The sequence below is a fragment of the Callorhinchus milii genome, unplaced genomic scaffold, assembly GCF_018977255.1.
Source record: "Callorhinchus milii isolate IMCB2004 unplaced genomic scaffold, IMCB_Cmil_1.0 Scaffold38, whole genome shotgun sequence".
NCBI lineage: Eukaryota > Metazoa > Chordata > Chondrichthyes > Chimaeriformes > Callorhinchidae > Callorhinchus > Callorhinchus milii.
The window spans coordinates 673,519-689,731 of NW_024704779.1; the positions used below are offsets into that span (position 1 = coordinate 673,519).

The 16,213-nt window shown below is 48.1% G+C and overlaps 1 protein-coding gene and 1 pseudogene across 2 annotated transcripts; both read right to left on the reverse strand.

The window, feature by feature from the left end:
* Positions 1-3,585: 3,585 nt before the first annotated feature.
* LOC103189876 (zinc-binding protein A33-like) lies at positions 3,586-7,550 on the reverse strand. Of its 2 annotated transcripts, XM_042345300.1 has the most exons (6): positions 6,647-7,550; positions 6,467-6,562; positions 5,763-5,993; positions 5,550-5,572; positions 5,337-5,452; positions 3,586-4,446 (listed from the first exon to the last, which is right to left on the reverse strand). In XM_042345300.1, exons 1-6 carry the CDS (start codon positions 7,055-7,057, stop codon positions 3,902-3,904), a joined length of 1,422 nt encoding a protein of 473 aa, XP_042201234.1. In that variant the 5' UTR covers positions 7,058-7,550; the 3' UTR covers positions 3,586-3,901. The 2 variants fall into 2 exon arrangements, with proteins under 2 accessions (XP_042201234.1, XP_042201233.1); XM_042345299.1 differs by having other exon boundaries at positions 6,467-7,550.
* Positions 7,551-13,228: 5,678 nt separating this feature from the next.
* On the reverse strand, positions 13,229-16,134 carry LOC103189886 (annotated as a pseudogene).
* Positions 16,135-16,213: the final 79 nt, after the last annotated feature.

The following is a 16,213-nucleotide window of genomic DNA, read 5'->3' on the forward strand; positions in this document are numbered from 1 at the left end:
GACTGAGGATATCAGATGGCAGATTGAAAGCTGTAAGCAAGACGACTGAAAGCACAAAGAATCAAGCTTGTGTGCTGGAAAGACATAGTGTTGAACTCTTGAACTCGAAATATCTATAGTGGTGTTATTCTGTTGTAAGATGTGTTGATTGTACCGGCCTTTGGTCTGACTCATCGGGATATTGGGGAATAACAAACGAATAATAATAAAACAGTCTGATATCTGGTTAACGGAATTAGTGTAATTTCCTTACAGATTTGGCTGATTTTATTTTCTAACAACTCGCCACAGGCTGCATATGTGCGTGCGAAGGCCGGTGAGATGGTGAGGGTGAGCTGTGCGTGTGCATGTGGGAGGCATGAGGCTGGAGCTTCAGCCGGTCCCACCACCTAGGACAACCCTCCCTTTAGTTAGTTAATTAATTAGTTAATTAGTTAGCTGGTTGGTTAGCTAGTTGGTTGGTTGGGTTGGGCTTTGCTGGGCTGGCTGGCTGGTTGGTTGGTTAGGGCTTTGGCTGCTCAGGGTCTGGTGAGGGAGGGGAAGGGGTGTTTGTCTGTGGGAGGCAGCTGTTGGCGGGGGAGATATTGATCGATGGGACAGTTTTGGGCGGGGGTGGGGTGAGCGGGTCCTGAGGCTCCAGGAGGCAGCTCAGAGTGGGATAGGGGGATGCCGGTCATGGCTGACGTTCTGGAGAGCGGAACGGGGGGGGGGGAGGACAAGGCAACAGAAGGGTAATGGCGCGACTTGCCCAACCCTGGCGGGTTTGAAACTGGCGCCAAGAAGTGACGCCACTCTGCACACCCGACCCCGGGGGCGACTTTCAAAATAGCGGCCGGAATTGAAGTCCGACAGCGCGAGACCAGGCCTGAGGCGACTCGAGTACAAAGATGGCCGTCACCAGACTGCCCACGTCATACGGATGACGTCACTGCCCGATTCTCGCCGCCTTTACCAAGATGGCTGCCGACAGGCTGTAGACGTCACACACATAAGGTCACTGACCGGCAATCATCGCCTTTACCAAAATGGCTGTCAGCGCCTGATTCCTGCCCACAGCCCCCTTTACCAAGATGGCCACCAATGCCCTTCAGAAAGGCACAGAAGCACTCACTCCTTCACTGTCTCTCTCTTCCACACCCTCTCTCTGTCTACAGCGGAAAGAGAGAGAGAGAATGTCCGAGTATGAGAGAGAGAGAGAGAGAGAGGGTCAGAGAGAGAGAGTGTGTGAGAGAGAGTGGGAGGTTGAAAGAGTCTGAGAGGGAGAGAGGAAGAGAGAGTGTGAGAGAGAGAGTGTGTGAGAGAGTGTGAGAGAGAGAGAGTGTGTGAGAGAGTGTGAGAGAGAGAGTGTGTGTGAGAGAGAGAGCGTTAGAGAGAGAGTGAGTGAGAGAGAGAGAGAGAGAGATTGAGTGATAGCGAGAGAGAGCGAGAGCGTTAGAGAGAGAGAGTGATTGAGAGAGAAAATGAGAGAAAGTGTGAAAGGGAGACAGAGAGAGAGAGAGTGAGAAAGAAGTAGAGAGAGAGAGATTATGAGAGAGACAGTGTGTGTGTGAGACAGACAGAGAGTGAGAGAGAGACAGTGTGAGACAGAGAGAGAGAGAATGAGCGAGAGAGTGTGCGATAGAGAGAGAGATGGAGAGCTGAGAGAGATTGTGAGAGTGTGAGAGAGAGAGTGAAAGAGATAGAGAGACAGAGAGCTATATAGAGAGAGTGTGAGTGAGTGAGAGAGAAAAAGAGAGTGAGACAGAGAGAGAGTGAGAGAGAGAGTGTGAGAAAGAGAGAGAGAGTGTGTGAGAGAGTTAGTGTGAGACCGAGAGAGAGAGCGAGAGAGTGAGAGAGAGGGAGTGTGTGAGACAGAGAGAGAGAGAGATAGTGTGGGTGTGTGAGACAGAGAGAGAGAGAGAGAGAGAGAGAGGGTGTTGGTGTGTGAGACAGAGAGAGAGTGAGAGAGAGTTTGAGTGAGAGAGAGAGTGTGTCAGAGAGAGAGAGAGTGTGGGTGTATGACACAGGGAGGGAGAGAGAGAGAGAGAGTGAGAGAGAGAGTTTGAGTGAGAGAGAGAGTGAGAGAGAGAGAGAGAGAGAGAGATAACAACATGACTTGGTGAGAAGGCCCCCCATGTCAGGAGGATGTCCGCGGCCGCGGAGCAGACAGAGATTCGGAATTTGTTTGCAGTTTCTCAACAAACAAATAAACTATTTATTTCTCTCCTTCGGAGGATCGCGACTCGGAGTTCTCCTCAGTGTCGGTTATAACTGACGGATCCATTTCCATTCCCGTTCATGCGTTTGTGTCGGTGAAGGGTTTCCTACTGAATCCCACGATATTAATGGTGCGGCCAGGCCCCGGGTCCGGTCATCACTATCTAATGCCGGAGAGCGGTCGGTCACCGAAGGCGATTCACCGCTTCTCCGTCTCTCTGGCGGCGGTTTGAGGGAAACAATCATTTGGTGTGATTTACTCTGTGGAGTCCTGGAGCTCAGTGGTGAGAGCACTAGCTTCGCAAGCGAGAGACCTGTATTCAATTCCAGGCAGGTCAGGATGAAATCTTGGGCAAGTTTCCTCACCCCACACACAGCCCTAATAATAATCCCTCCAAAACAAAACAATAATAATTTGGTCATTTTCAATCCACGACTGTTTGTGGGACAGACGCTGCTGTGCGCAATCGACCGCCGCGTTCACCCACAGATACACCGTCAACTCACTTTACGTCTATTCTGGGAGGCGCTTTGGGACATCGAGGAGATCTGAAAAGCCCCATATCAAATGCAATGATTATTATTATTACTCTGGGTTCAAATTACAAATAAATACCTGAGTACCATTGTACTGCCACCAGAGGCGGTGCTGCACTGTGTAACTGCCTACAATATCTGCAGTAATAATAATAATAATAATCCTGGCGTTTGATATTGCGCTGTTACCTGCTTGCAGACGCCCCGAAGCGCTTGTTTATTCAAATCCGTTTTCCTACTTGAGAGTAATTGAACAGCGTCTCCCCGGAGCTCATTTGGAGCTCGGCACCGACTGTGGGATTGGAGTCTTTCCTGTGTGATGGTCACTCAGGTGGACACTGCGATAACTGCCTATCCCGGGCTGTGTGTGTTGGTGTCCCTGTGTGTGTCTGTGTGTGTGTCTGTATGTGTGTTTATTTCTGCGTGTGTCTTTGTGTGAGTCTGTGTGCGTTTGTGTCTCTTTGTGTCTAAGTGTGTGTGTATCCTTCTGTGTGTGTCTCTGTGTGTGTTTGCTGCGTATCTGTGTGTGTGTCGGTTTGTATGGGTGTCTGTGTGTTTGTGTGTCAGTGCATGTGATAGTCTGACGGTGTGCGTATGGATGTGTGTCTATGAGTGTGACTGTAGATGTGTAGATATTGGTCTGTGTGTGGGTCTCTGTATGTCTCTGCTTAGGGAGGAAATTTTCTGAAGGTTTCACTCCAATTGGGGATTGAACCTAGGTCTCTGGCTTGCGTGACACGGGCAGTAACCACTGAGCTACACGACCCGTTACAGAGACAGTATACAGTATAACGTGTGAAACGCTTTGAGACGTCCCGAAAACAAAGAGGGAGAGAGAGACGGAGACCGAGAGACAGTTAATCCAAAAAGCGGTTTATATATTTGGGATTAAAGCAGAATTAGGAATATCTTGCACGTTAAACCCCGGGGATCCAGGGAACTTTTAGAACGTTTGCCGTGTGTGTTCTCGGGTTTCGTGTTTGTGGTTTAAATCAAAACCCAAAGTTAATGTAAAACCGTATTGATATCATTGATATTAACGCAAACTTTAAGTGTGAAAAGTGTAATATAATCCACAAGGTTAACTGTATAGCGACACAGACTATAAAGGTTTAGTTTCGTGGCCATCACAGCCAAACACAGGTCATGGCTGAGGGTTTCCTCCTCACTAATCGGTCACCCGGCAGATCCTCAGAGGATCACAGTTTTTGCCGCCGTCGTTATTACAGGGACCGAAGTAAGGATAAAGTTTCTCAGTGAAAGTGTCGTTGAAAGTGTGGAGATGAGACATGTTATCAGCGTTGTAAAATGTCACCTGTCCGCCCTCATAATCCAGGAACACTCCCAGCTTCCCGGGTCTCTCTCTCAGGGTTAAAAGGGTGGAAGGTGATGTCAGAGCTTCATATTCATTCCCGTTTCTCAACCACAAAACCCAGAATCCGTTCTCTGGTGAACATATGATCTTTCCTTTCCTGTTGACAGACTCTCGGGCAAATCCCACATCCCACTTTGTCTTGTTGGCCACCTGTACCTCCCAGTAATGTCTCCCTGATGTGAAGCCCTCAGACCCCAGGACACTGACGCAATAATCAAACCTCTTCGGGGAGTCAGTGAGCTGCTGCCGTGTATCTCCGTGACTCACGCTGGTTAGGTCCTCAGACAGGATGAGCCGGGGATGGGCTGTGTCAGGATCCAGAGTCAGAGAGGCCGGAGCTAAGAGAGAGACACAACATAAAGTGGAGTGAGGGGACATCTGGAGCTCAGACTGTGCGTGAACACATATAAAACTGGGGCACAATCTAGCTCAGAGAGTCACAGTCTGTGTGAGGGGGTGTGTGAGTGTGTGTGAGAGGGTATGTGTTAGCAGGTGTGTGAGGTTATGTGTGAAGGGTTGTGTGTGACACTGTGTGTGAGGTTGCATGTGTGAGAGTTTGTATGTGAGGATGTGTCTGTGTGGGTGTGTGTGAGTGTGCCTGTGAGGGTGTGTGTGAGCGTGTGTGTATTAATGTGTATTTGAGGGTGTGCGATGGGTTGTCTGTGAGGGTGTTTCTGTGAGGGTGTGTGTAATAATAATAGCAATAACCCTTGCAATTGGTGCAGCGCTTTTCACGTCGGGAGGACGTCCCAAAGCGCTTCATAGGACACACTGTAAAGTGAATTGACTGTATATTTGTGGGCGAACGCGGCAGCGAATTGCGCACAGCAATGTCCCACAAACAGTCGTAGATTGAAAATGACCAATTTATTGTTGTTTTTAGCTTTTGGAGGGATTATGTGGAGTAAGGAAACTTGCCCAAGGTTTCGCCCTCTGCCTGGAATTGAACTCAGCTGTCTCGCTTGCAAAGCGAGTGCTCTAACCACTGAGCTACAGGACTCCACGATGAAGTGTGTGAGGGGAGTGTGTGAGGGTGTGTTTGTGATAGTGTGTGTCTGAAGAGTGTATGTGTCTGTGTGTGTGAAGCTATGTGTATCTGTGTGTGTGGTTGATTGTGTGAGGGATTGCGTATTGGTGTGTGGGTGTGTGAGACAGTGTGTGTGGGTTTATGTGTTCGTGAATGTAAGGTGATTGACACGGCTTCAGGGTGAGAATGCGAGACATGTACCTGGGCTGACGCTGTCTATAATCTCTCTCCAGACTGTGTTCTTCAAAGGCCACTTGTACTTGGCCACTGGCAGCTCAGCCTCACACACTGACAGAACAAACCCCACGTCACTGACCCTGAAACAAGACACCATCATATTATAGAGTGAAAACTGCACTTTGTGGGTGGTTTGTGATTTCAATTCTGCGATATTTGGTAAAGATCATTTCATACCTTCTGTTGCCAGCAGCTTCCTCCTAATGAAATCAAACATAGACAGATGTCAGCTCAGACTGAGACACCACCACCAACAACAACAGATTACATGTGTAAAGAGTCTCCCACATCCCAATTCAATCTCTGATCTCTTTATTAATCACAATTGGTTTATCTTCTCCGGACTGTGTGTAACTGTGACTGAACTGGATTATAATATCATCTCTTTACCTGCACGAGAGTGACAGCGTCTTTTCCCATCTGTGTTTGTAACTCGGATAGTTTTTGTTCAACGGACTCTAATTTGTCCTGAATCTCACGAAGATTTGTCTCCATTCGGTATAAAATTTCCTCCTCTCGCTCTTTGAGATCTCTCATTACCCGCTGCTCTCTGTCAGTCAGACTCTGGTGCATTTTAGCAAACTGTGCCGTGACGTGGGTCTGCAGACTGTTCACCTGTTCCTGCAAGTGTCAGACATCCAACCGTTACACACAGTAACCAGAGACCTGGGACATCCCACCGTGTATACACAGTAACCAGAGATACTGAGACATCACACCGTGTACACACAGTAACCAGAGACCCTGAGACATTACACCATGTACACACACTAACCAGAGACACTCAGACATCACAGCGTGTACACACAGTAACCAGAGACACTGAGACATCACAGCGTGTACACACAGTAACCAGAGACACTGAGACACTACACCGTGTGCACACAGTAACCAGAGGCACTGAGACATCACACCGTTTACACACAGTAACCAGAGACACTGAGACATCACACCGTGTACACACAGTAAACAGAGACACTTAGACCTCACACCGTTGTCCACAGAGTAACCAGAGACACTGAGGCATCACAACGTGCACACACAGTAACCAGAGACACATTGACAGACCAGACATCAGCCCCGACACAACTTACCTTAACTTGTGAAATCTTTGCTCTCTGTTTGGCTGCAATTTGTAGAGTAGTTTCCTTCCTCTGTGTGAGAAAAGCTATGGAGGACTTCACTTGATCCTGGAATAAATGCACAGAATAAAAGTGTTTGAGGTGAAAATATGACGTGGAAACGGAATGAATCCCGCCTGAGGGTCTCGGTACCTTGTAGATTTCAGCAGCTTCGTCAATGGGCAGGAAGATGTGACCTCTGTGCTCTTTCGCATCTCTGCAAATGGAACAGATCAATTTCTTGTCATCTTCACAGAACAGCTTCAGGTCCTCCCGGTGTTTTTCACACTGACGGTTAACTGCCGTCGGTGTCGGTTCGAGAGTGAATTCACGAGCTTTCTCCACCATTTTGGCCAGGGCCCAATTGACCTTGAAATTCCTCTCTGCAGTAACTTGGCGACATATCGCACAGGAGTTTTTCTCCTGGTTTTCCCAGCTCCCGGTGATACAGAGGCGACAGAAGTTGTGGCCACAGTCCAGACTAACAGGATCAGTGAAGAAATCCAGACAAATGGCACAGTTTAGCTCCTCGGTCCAGCTCTCAGCCTGGGGTCTGGAAGCCATTTTGATACTGAGCACTTACTGATTGAAACTGGTTTCGGTTTCAGCCTGATTGTGTGGGCGGCTCCCAGTCACAGGGCTGACAAATCCTCCTCAAGTCTTTTCTTGTGAAACCTGCTGATTGTGTCTGTGATCCCAACAGAGCAAATCTACAATCTGTACCGTCCAATTGTCAGTGAAACAAGCTGCTCTAGTTTGAGCTGTTGCTGTGTGTTGGTGGTATATTTGAGATGAGATTGATTTCCCTGTTATTTTTGCCCTTTGCTCTCGTGCTGCGACTGTCAGCAACAGAGAGGAACAGAGAGCATGAGTTCAGCTCTGCACATCCCCTGTGGTTAGATACCCCTGTGCCTGGTTTCCTGTCTTTTTGTACAATAAGCGAGTCAAGATGCATAGCAAGAAGCCGGAGCTTTAGGTGTTGACTGAAAACCACAATCGCAGAGATACACGCACTTTAACCGTGTCATTGCCTCTCCTGCCCTCTGTGTTTACAGATGGACATAGACACGAACTCAGGGACACAGAGATAGAGTGACAGACAGCGAGAGGGCGACGGAAAGAGACAGGTGACTTTTGAGAAACAGGATGACTGCAAGTTAAATTGATGTGAGCGATTCACCAGTGTGTGGAACAGAATGGAGAAGTGTTGCTTAAGATCCAAACGAAACTCAGAATTCCATGTATCCCACCTACACATGGAATTTCCTCTCATCTCCCCCTGGAAGCTCACAGACTGCTAGCTTAAATCTAAAGAGTATTAGGCGCAGTTTGGTAAGACCCACGACTTGGGGGTAGCCCAGAGCGTGTGATAGGGATAACTGCTGGAGTTTATCCAGCTAAACCCTCACAGCTTGCTGACGCTGTCTGTCCAAGCTTTCCAACTGCTTGTCCAGCCAAGATCACCCTCCCCGTTAGTTCGGACTTTCGCTGCAGGGTTAACAGGAGCTGAGCGAAAGGATTCCCTGCCCCAGTCATTAGTCTGTTCAGTCAGTCACTGGTCACTGGTTAATCATTGAGGCCCCGAGAGTAAATGTTATGTTTGAGGAATCGCTGCTGTTTCTGTGTTAATAAAGATATAAACTGCAGGTCTGTGGTGTGCTGGTAACGCCGAATTATGGTGACACAAGTTAACTCAATACAACATGGTTTTACAGTTCAAACAAGCAGGATTGACATAAAGTCTACATATTTAAACGTCCGATTATCAGTGAAACAAACGGCCCCAATTTCAGCTCTACTATGCGTCGATTGGCACATTTGAGCTGGGTTTTAATTTCCATGTTGTTTTTGCCCTTCACTATCGTGTGTGACTGTCAGCAGCAGAGTGAAACAAGAGGCTGTGAGTTCAGCTCTGCACTTCCTATGTGGTTAGTGACCCGCCAGCGCCTGGTTTCCTGTCTATGTGTACAAACTGCGATTCAGATGCAGATCAAGAAGTCGAGGCTTTAGTTGTTCACTCAAAACTCTCTGACTTCTCACTCAGGTCAACTATAGAGCAGGGAGGGCGATTGTCACAATGAGTGCTCTATCTGTGACAAACATTCACTCACTCACACACTTTCACACACAGAGACACCCACTCTCCCACACACGGTCGAAACGTTTGAGAGAGTCAGGGAGAATTTGAGAGAAACAATAAGAGAGAGAGAGTGTGAGGAAGCGAGACATTATGAGAGAGAGTTAAAGTGTGTGCTAAACGTGCGAATGAGAGTGTGTATGAGAGAGAGTGTGAGATAGAGAGAGTGAGAGAGAATGTGAGACAAGGAGCGTGTGAGAGAGTGTTTGTGAGAGATTGTTAGAAAGAGAGTGTTTGTGATATTGAGAGGGTGTTTGAGTATGTGTTTCAGAGAGAGAGACTGTTAGACAGTGTGTGAGAGAGAGAAAGAAAAAGTGTGAGAGTATGAGAGAGAGATTGTGAAAGAGTGTGAGAGAGTGTGTGAGAGAGTGTGAGAGAGAGAGAGAGAGAGATAGAGAGAGATTGTGTGAGCACTGGTTTGGAAAGCTCACTCCACAAGAAATAATGAGGATCGGGTTCGATTCCCAGATGGAGGAAATCTGAGGCAAGATTCCTGACCCCACACACCTCTGTTTCCGAGCAGTGAACAGGAACCCGGTTGTTGGTTGATTGGCGGATTGCTTTCCGCTGACAATAAGCCATTTGAAAACATCTGTGATCGCACAATGTTTGTGGGACGACTCTGAGTGCAATTGACTGCTGCCTTTCGCCCCGAAATACACAGTCAATTCGCTTCACAGTGTATTATCTGAAGCGCTTTGGGACTTCTCAAAGACTTGATCAGGCGCTGTATCAAATGGAAGGACTATTAAATTTAGTTGTATTATTATCAGATGTTAGATTTCAAAAATGGTAATTTCATTAATAAAGATTCTGGTGTTTGATGCATTGCTGCAGAGCATAAACAATTCGTCCGAATGCGCTTTACAGAATATACAGTAAAATGTAGTGACTCTATGCCTTCTGCGCCAAACATGGCTATAAGCAAAGTTTTTCTACAAACTTGTATAATAAGTCATAGAGAGTGAACCAAGGGATTGCATTATGAAAACAGAGAGCACAGTCTTACAACAATATTTCGCCGATAAATTGTGCAGTTAATTTACTTTACATTCTACTGTGTGAAGAGCTTTGAGACAACTCTAAGTAAGGATCAGATGCTATATCAATGCAGGAAATATTCCCTCGTGTTATAGCAGATTTTATTGTAAATATCTCTTTATGTTATCCCTTTGCTGCGGAAAACTACAACAGGGACCTCAGCGCAAAAACTCACCCGTATGTGTGCACCAACTGTACCCAGGAGGGGAATCATGTGGGCACACACATGGACACGTCGGTGGCTACACACTTAAATGCTGAGTTGTGCACATGTACTCGCCGCAGGTTGCACATGTGTGTGCGAAGGCCAGTGAGGTGGTGAGGGTGAGCTGTGCGTGTGCATGGGGGAGGCATGATGGCTGAGATTGAGCCGGTCCCACTACCTCGGTCAACTCTCTGGTTAGTTAATTAGTTGGTTAGTTAGTTAGTAAGTAAGTAACATAGGTGGTTAGTTAATTAGTCTGTTAGTTGGCTGGTTGGTTGGTTGCTTAGTGAGTAAGTTATTTAGTTTGGGTTTCGGCTTCTCAGGATATGGTAAGGGAGAGCTATTTAGCTCTCGGAGGCGGCTGGTGAGAGAGTGAACAATGGGACAGTTGGGGTGTTGCTCTGGGACAGGATGGGTCTGGGCGCGCGCTGCCCAGGCTAAGCAGAGGAGGTCACGGTGGTTTCCAGGAGAGAGAGAAGTTGCAGTGGAGGGAGGGAAGGAGGATGGGAGAGAAGGACAGATTGGGAGGAGCGGAGAGAGGGGGAGGAGGACGAGCATTTCCAGGCAGAGAGCTGGAGCGAGGGATGAGCGGGACATGGTCAGCCCGCGGGTTCCAGGAGGCAGCGCAGTGGGGCAGAGGGGGGTGGCAGTCATGGCTGAGGTGCCGGAGAGCGGGAGGGGAGGGAGGACAAGGCAGCAGAAGGATATTGACTTGCCCCACCCTGGCGGGGTTGATACTGGCGGCAGGAAAATGACGTCACTCACCTGACCCGCCCCGGGGCGACTTTCAAAATAGCGGCCGGATGTGAAGTCCGACAGCGCGAGACCTTACCATTACTGAGTGACGTTTGAAAGTTGGGGTGGGGCGGAGCCTAAAGCCTCTCGTGCCCGTCGCCGCGGGGTCACTGTCCGTGGCCTTGACCCCCCCGGTGACCAGGCGGAGACTTGAACACATCTCGTCCCGTCGGTGCCCTTCCGCGGCCTTTTGTCCCCGAACCTCTCGGCCCTCCCGCCCCGCTCGCGGTTCCCGCTCGGGATTCCCGGCCGTCCCCTCACCACATGACGTCAAGGCTCGGCTCCCGCCGCCTTTACCAAGATGGCGGCGCCATACTGCCCACGTCAAACACATGATGTCACTGACCGACTCTAATCGCCGTTACCATGATGGCCATCGCCACCTGACTCCCCCCCCCGCCCCCCGACATCTTTGCCAAGATGGACGCCAGTACCCTTCAGTAACGCGCAGTGACACTCGCTCCCTTATTGTCCCTCTCTCACATTGACTCTGTGTGTCTACAACGGAGAGAAAGAGAGTGTGAAACTGTGGGAGAGAGAAAGAAAACAACAACATGACCGGTGTAAAGATGGGAGGACGTCCCGTGCCACTGCACAAACAGAGATCCGGAGTTTGTTGGCATTGAAGCAGCGCCGCTCAGTGTCTCCTCCCGGTATTACAGCCCCAACGCCATACACTGGAAAGATATTGACTTTCTCAACAGACAAACAAAAAATAAACTGAGTGTGAGTGAGAGAGAGTGTGTGAGAGAGAGTGAGAGAGAGAAAGAGTGTTAGAGAGAGAGAGTGTGCGAGAGAGAGAGAGAGAGAGAATGATAGTGTGAGAGAGAGAGTGTGAGAGAGAGAGTGTGTGAGAGAGAAAGAGTGTCAGAGAGAGAGCGATAGCAACATGACTTGCTGTGAAGGCCCCCATGTCAGGAGGATGTCGGAGACCGCGGAACAGACAGAGATTTGGAATTTGTTGGCAATTTCTCAACAAACAAAATAAATTATTTATTTCTCCCCTTTGCGGAGGATCGCGACTCGGAGTTCTCCTCATTGTTGGTTATAACTGACGGATCCATTTCCATTCCCGTTCACGTGTTTCTATCATTAAAGATTTTCCCACTGAATCCCACGACATTAATGATGTCGCTCAGTCCCCAGGTCTGGTTATCATCATCGAATGCCGGAGAGCGGTCGGACATTGACAGCGATTCACCGCTTCTCCATCTCTCTCGGCGTCTGTCGTGGTTTGAGGGAAACAATCATCGTTGTGATTTACTCTGTGGAGTCCTGGAGCTCAGTGGATAGAGCACTCGCTTTGCAAGCGAGAGACCTGTGTTCAATTCCAGGCAGGTCAGGGTGAAACCTTGGGCAAGTTTCCTCACCCCACACACAACCCTATTAATAATCCTCTCCAAAACAAAACAATAATAAATTGGTCATTCTCAATACACGTCTGTTTGTGGGACAGACGCTGCTGTGCGCAATTGGCTTCTGTGAAGCGCTCTGGACCATCGAGGAGACGTGAAAAGCGCCATATCAAAAGCAATGATCATTATTATTACTCTGGGTTCAAATTACAAATAAATATCTGAGTACCACTGTACTGCCACCAGAGGCGGCGCTGAATTGTGTAACTGTCCTCAATATCCTCAGTAATCATAATAATAATAATCCTGGCGTTTGATATTGCGCTGTTACCGTTTTCCTACTTGATGGTATGTGAACAGAGTCTCCCCTGAGCTGATCTGGAGCTCGGCACCGACTGTGGGATTGGAGTCTTTCCTGCGTGAAGGTCACTCGAGTGGATAACTGCGATAACTGCCTGTCCCGGGCTGTGTGTGTTTGTGTCCTTGTGTGTGTCTGTGTGTGTGTCTGTATGCGTGTATTTCTGCATGTGTCTGTGTGTGTCTTTGTGAGAGTCTGTGGGTGTCTGTGTTTGTGTCTCTGTGTGTCTCAGTATGTGTGTCTCCTTCTGTGTGTGTCTCTGTGTGTGTCTGCTGCGTATCTGTGTGTGTGTCGGTGTCTGTATGTTTGTGTGTCAGTGCATGTGTGTGTCTGACGGTGTGCGTTTGGATGTGTGTCTATGAGTGTTTCTGTATATGTCTTGGTCTGTGTGTGGGTCTTTGTGTGTCTCTGCTTAGGGAGGAATTTTTCTGAAGGTTTCACTCCAATTGGGGATTGAACCTCGGTCTCTGGCTTGCGAGACATGGGCTGTAACCACTGAGCTACATGACCCGTTACAGAGACAGTATACACTATAACCTGTGAAACACTTTGAGACGTCCCGAAAACGAAGAGGGAGAGAGAGGGAGAGAGACAGAGACAGTTAATCCAAAAAGCGATTTATATGTTTGGGATTAAAGCAGAATTAGGAATATCTTGAACATTAAACCCCGGGGATCCGGGGAACTTTTAGAACCGTTTGCCGTGTGTGTTCTCGGGTTTCATGTTGGTGATTAAAATCATAACCCAAAGTTAATGTAAAACCGTATTTATATCATTGACATTAACGCAAAATTTAAGTGTGAAAAGTGTAATATAAACAATAGGCTTTACTATATAGAGACACAGACTATAAAGGTTTAGCCTCGTGGCCATTACAGCCAAACATAGGTCATGGCTGAGGGTTTCCTCCTCACTAATCGGTCACCCGGCAGATCCTCAGAGGATCACACTTTTTGCCGCCGTCGTTATTACAGGGACCGAAGTAAGGATAAAGTTTCTCAGTGAAAGTGTCTTTAAAAGTGTGGAGATGAGACATGTTATCAGCGTTGTAAAATGTCACCTGTCCCCCCTCATAGTCCAGGAACACTTACAGCTTCCCGGGTCTCTCTCTCAGGGTTAAAAGCCTGGAGGGTGGTGTCCGAGCTTTATATTCATTACCGTTTCTCAGCCATAAAACCCAGAATCCGTTCTCTGGTGAACATATGATCTTTCCTTTCCTGTTGATAGACTCTCGAGCAAATCCCACAACCCACTTTGTTTTGTTGGCCACCTGCACCTCCCAGTATTGTCTCCCTGGTGTGAAGCCCTCAGACCCCAGGACACTGACACAGTAATCAAACCTCTTTGGGGAGTCAGTGAGCTGCTTCCGTGTCTCTTCGTCTCTCACGCTGGTCAGGTCCTCAGACAGGATGAGCCGGGGATGCGCTGTGTCAGGATCCAGAATCAGAGAGGCCGGAACTAAGTGACAGACACAGCATAAAGTGGAGTGATGGGACATCTGGAGCTCAGACTGTTTGTGAGCACATCTACAACTGGGAACACAATCCAGCTCAAAGGATCACAGTCTGTGTGTGGGGGTGTGTGATTGTGTGTGTGAGCGTGTGTGTTAGCTGGTGTGTGAGGCGGTGTGTGAGGATATGTGTGAATGGTTGTGTGTGAGATTGTGTGTGAGGGTGTATGTGTGAGAGTTTGTATGTAAGGAGGTGTGTGTGGGTGTGTGTATGTGTGCCTGTGAGGGTGTGTATGTGAGCGAGTGTTTATTAGGGTGTATCTGAGGGTGCGTGATGACTTGTGTGTGAGGGCGTTTGTGTTAGTGGTCGGTTGGAGGCTGTGTGTGAGTGAGTGTGTGATGGGTTGGGTGTGAGGGTGTTTGTGTGAGGGTGCGTGTGAGTTTGTGTGTGAGGGGTTGTGGGATCGTGTAAGCGGGGGTGTGTGATGGTATGTGTGAGGGTGTGTGTGAAGGTGTGTGTGATGGAGTGTGTGAGGGGTGTGTGTGAGAGGTGTGTGTGAGAGTGTGTGTCTGAGGAGTGTGTGTGACTATGTGTGTGACGCTATGTGTGTCTGTGTGTGTGTTTGATTGTGTGACGGATTGCGTATTGGTGTGTGGGTTTGCCTATGTGTGAGAGATTGTGTGTTGGGCTATGAGTTGGTGAATGTAAGGCTATTGACACGGCTTCAGGGTGAGAATGGGAGACATGTACCTGGGGTGACGCTGTCTATAATCTCTCTCCAGACTGTGTTCTTCAAAGGCTACTTGTACTTGGCCACCGGCAGCTCAGCCTCACACACTGACAGATCAAAACCCTCGTCACTGACCCTGAAACAAGACACCATCACATTATAGAGTGAAAACTGCACCTTGTGGTTGGTTTGTGGGTTCAATTCTGCGATATTTGGTGAAGATCATTTCATACCTTCTGTTGCCAGCAGCTTCCTCCTAATGAAATCAAACACAGACAGATGTCAGCTCACACTGAGACACCACCAACAACAACAGATTACATGTATAAAGATTCTCCCACATCCCAATTCAATCATTGATCTCTTTATCAATCACAATTAGTTTGTATGCTCCAGACTGTTTGCAACTGTGACTGAACTGCACTATAATGTCATCTCTTTACCTGCACGAGGGTTACAGCGTCTTTTCCCATTTGTGTTTGTAACTCCGAAAATTTTTGTTCAACAGAATCTAATTTGCCCTGAATCTCTCGCAGATTTGTCTCCTTTCGGTATAAAATTTCCTCCTCTCGCTCTCTGAGTCCTCTCATTACTCGCTGCTCTCTGTCAGTTAGACTCTGGTGCATTTTAGCAAACTCTGCCGTGAGGTGGGTCTTCAGACTGTTCACCTGTTCCTGCAAATGTCAGACATCCAATCATTACACACAGTAACCATAGACACTGAGACATCATACCGTGTGCACACAGTAACCAGAAACACTGAGGCATCCCACCGCGTACACACAGTAACCAGAGATACTGAGACATCACACCGTGTACACAAAATAACCAGAGATACTGAGACATCACACCGTGTACACACAGTAAACAGAGACACTGAGGCATCACACCGTGCACACACAGTAACCACAGACACTGAGATATCAGTCCGTGTACACACAGTAACCATTGACAGACATCAGCCCCGACACAACTTACCTTAACTTATGAAATCTTTCCTCTCTGTTTGGCTGCAGTTTGTAGAGCAATTTCCTTCCTCTGTGTGAGAGAAGCTATGGTGGACTTCACTTGATCCTGGAATAAAGGCACAGAATAAAAGTGTTTGAGGTGAAAACATAACGTGGAAACGGAATGAATCACTCGTGAGAGTCTCGGTAACTTGCAGATTTCAGCAGCTTCGTCAATGGGCAGGAAGCTGTGACCTCTGTGCTCTTTCGCATCGCTGCAAATGGAACAGATCAATTTCTGGTCAACTTCACAGAACAGCTTCAGGTCCTCTCGGTGTTTCTCACACTGATGTTTAATAGTCATCTATGTCGGGTCCAGAGAGAATTCAAGAGCTTTCTCCACCATTTTCGACAGGGCCCAATTGACCTTCAAGTTCCTCTCAGCAGTCACTTGGCGACATTCCGAACAGAAGTATTTCTCCTGCGTTTCCAAGCTCGCGGTGATACAGGAGCGACAGAAGTAGTGGCTGCAGTCCAGCCTAACAGGATCAGTGAAGAAATCCAGACAAATCGCGCAGTTTAGCTCCTCGGTCCAGCTCTCAGCCTGGAGTCTGGAAGCCATTTTGATACTGAGCACTTATTGATTGAAACTGGTTTCGGTTTCAGCCGGGTTGTGTGGGCGGCTCCCAGTCACAGGGCTG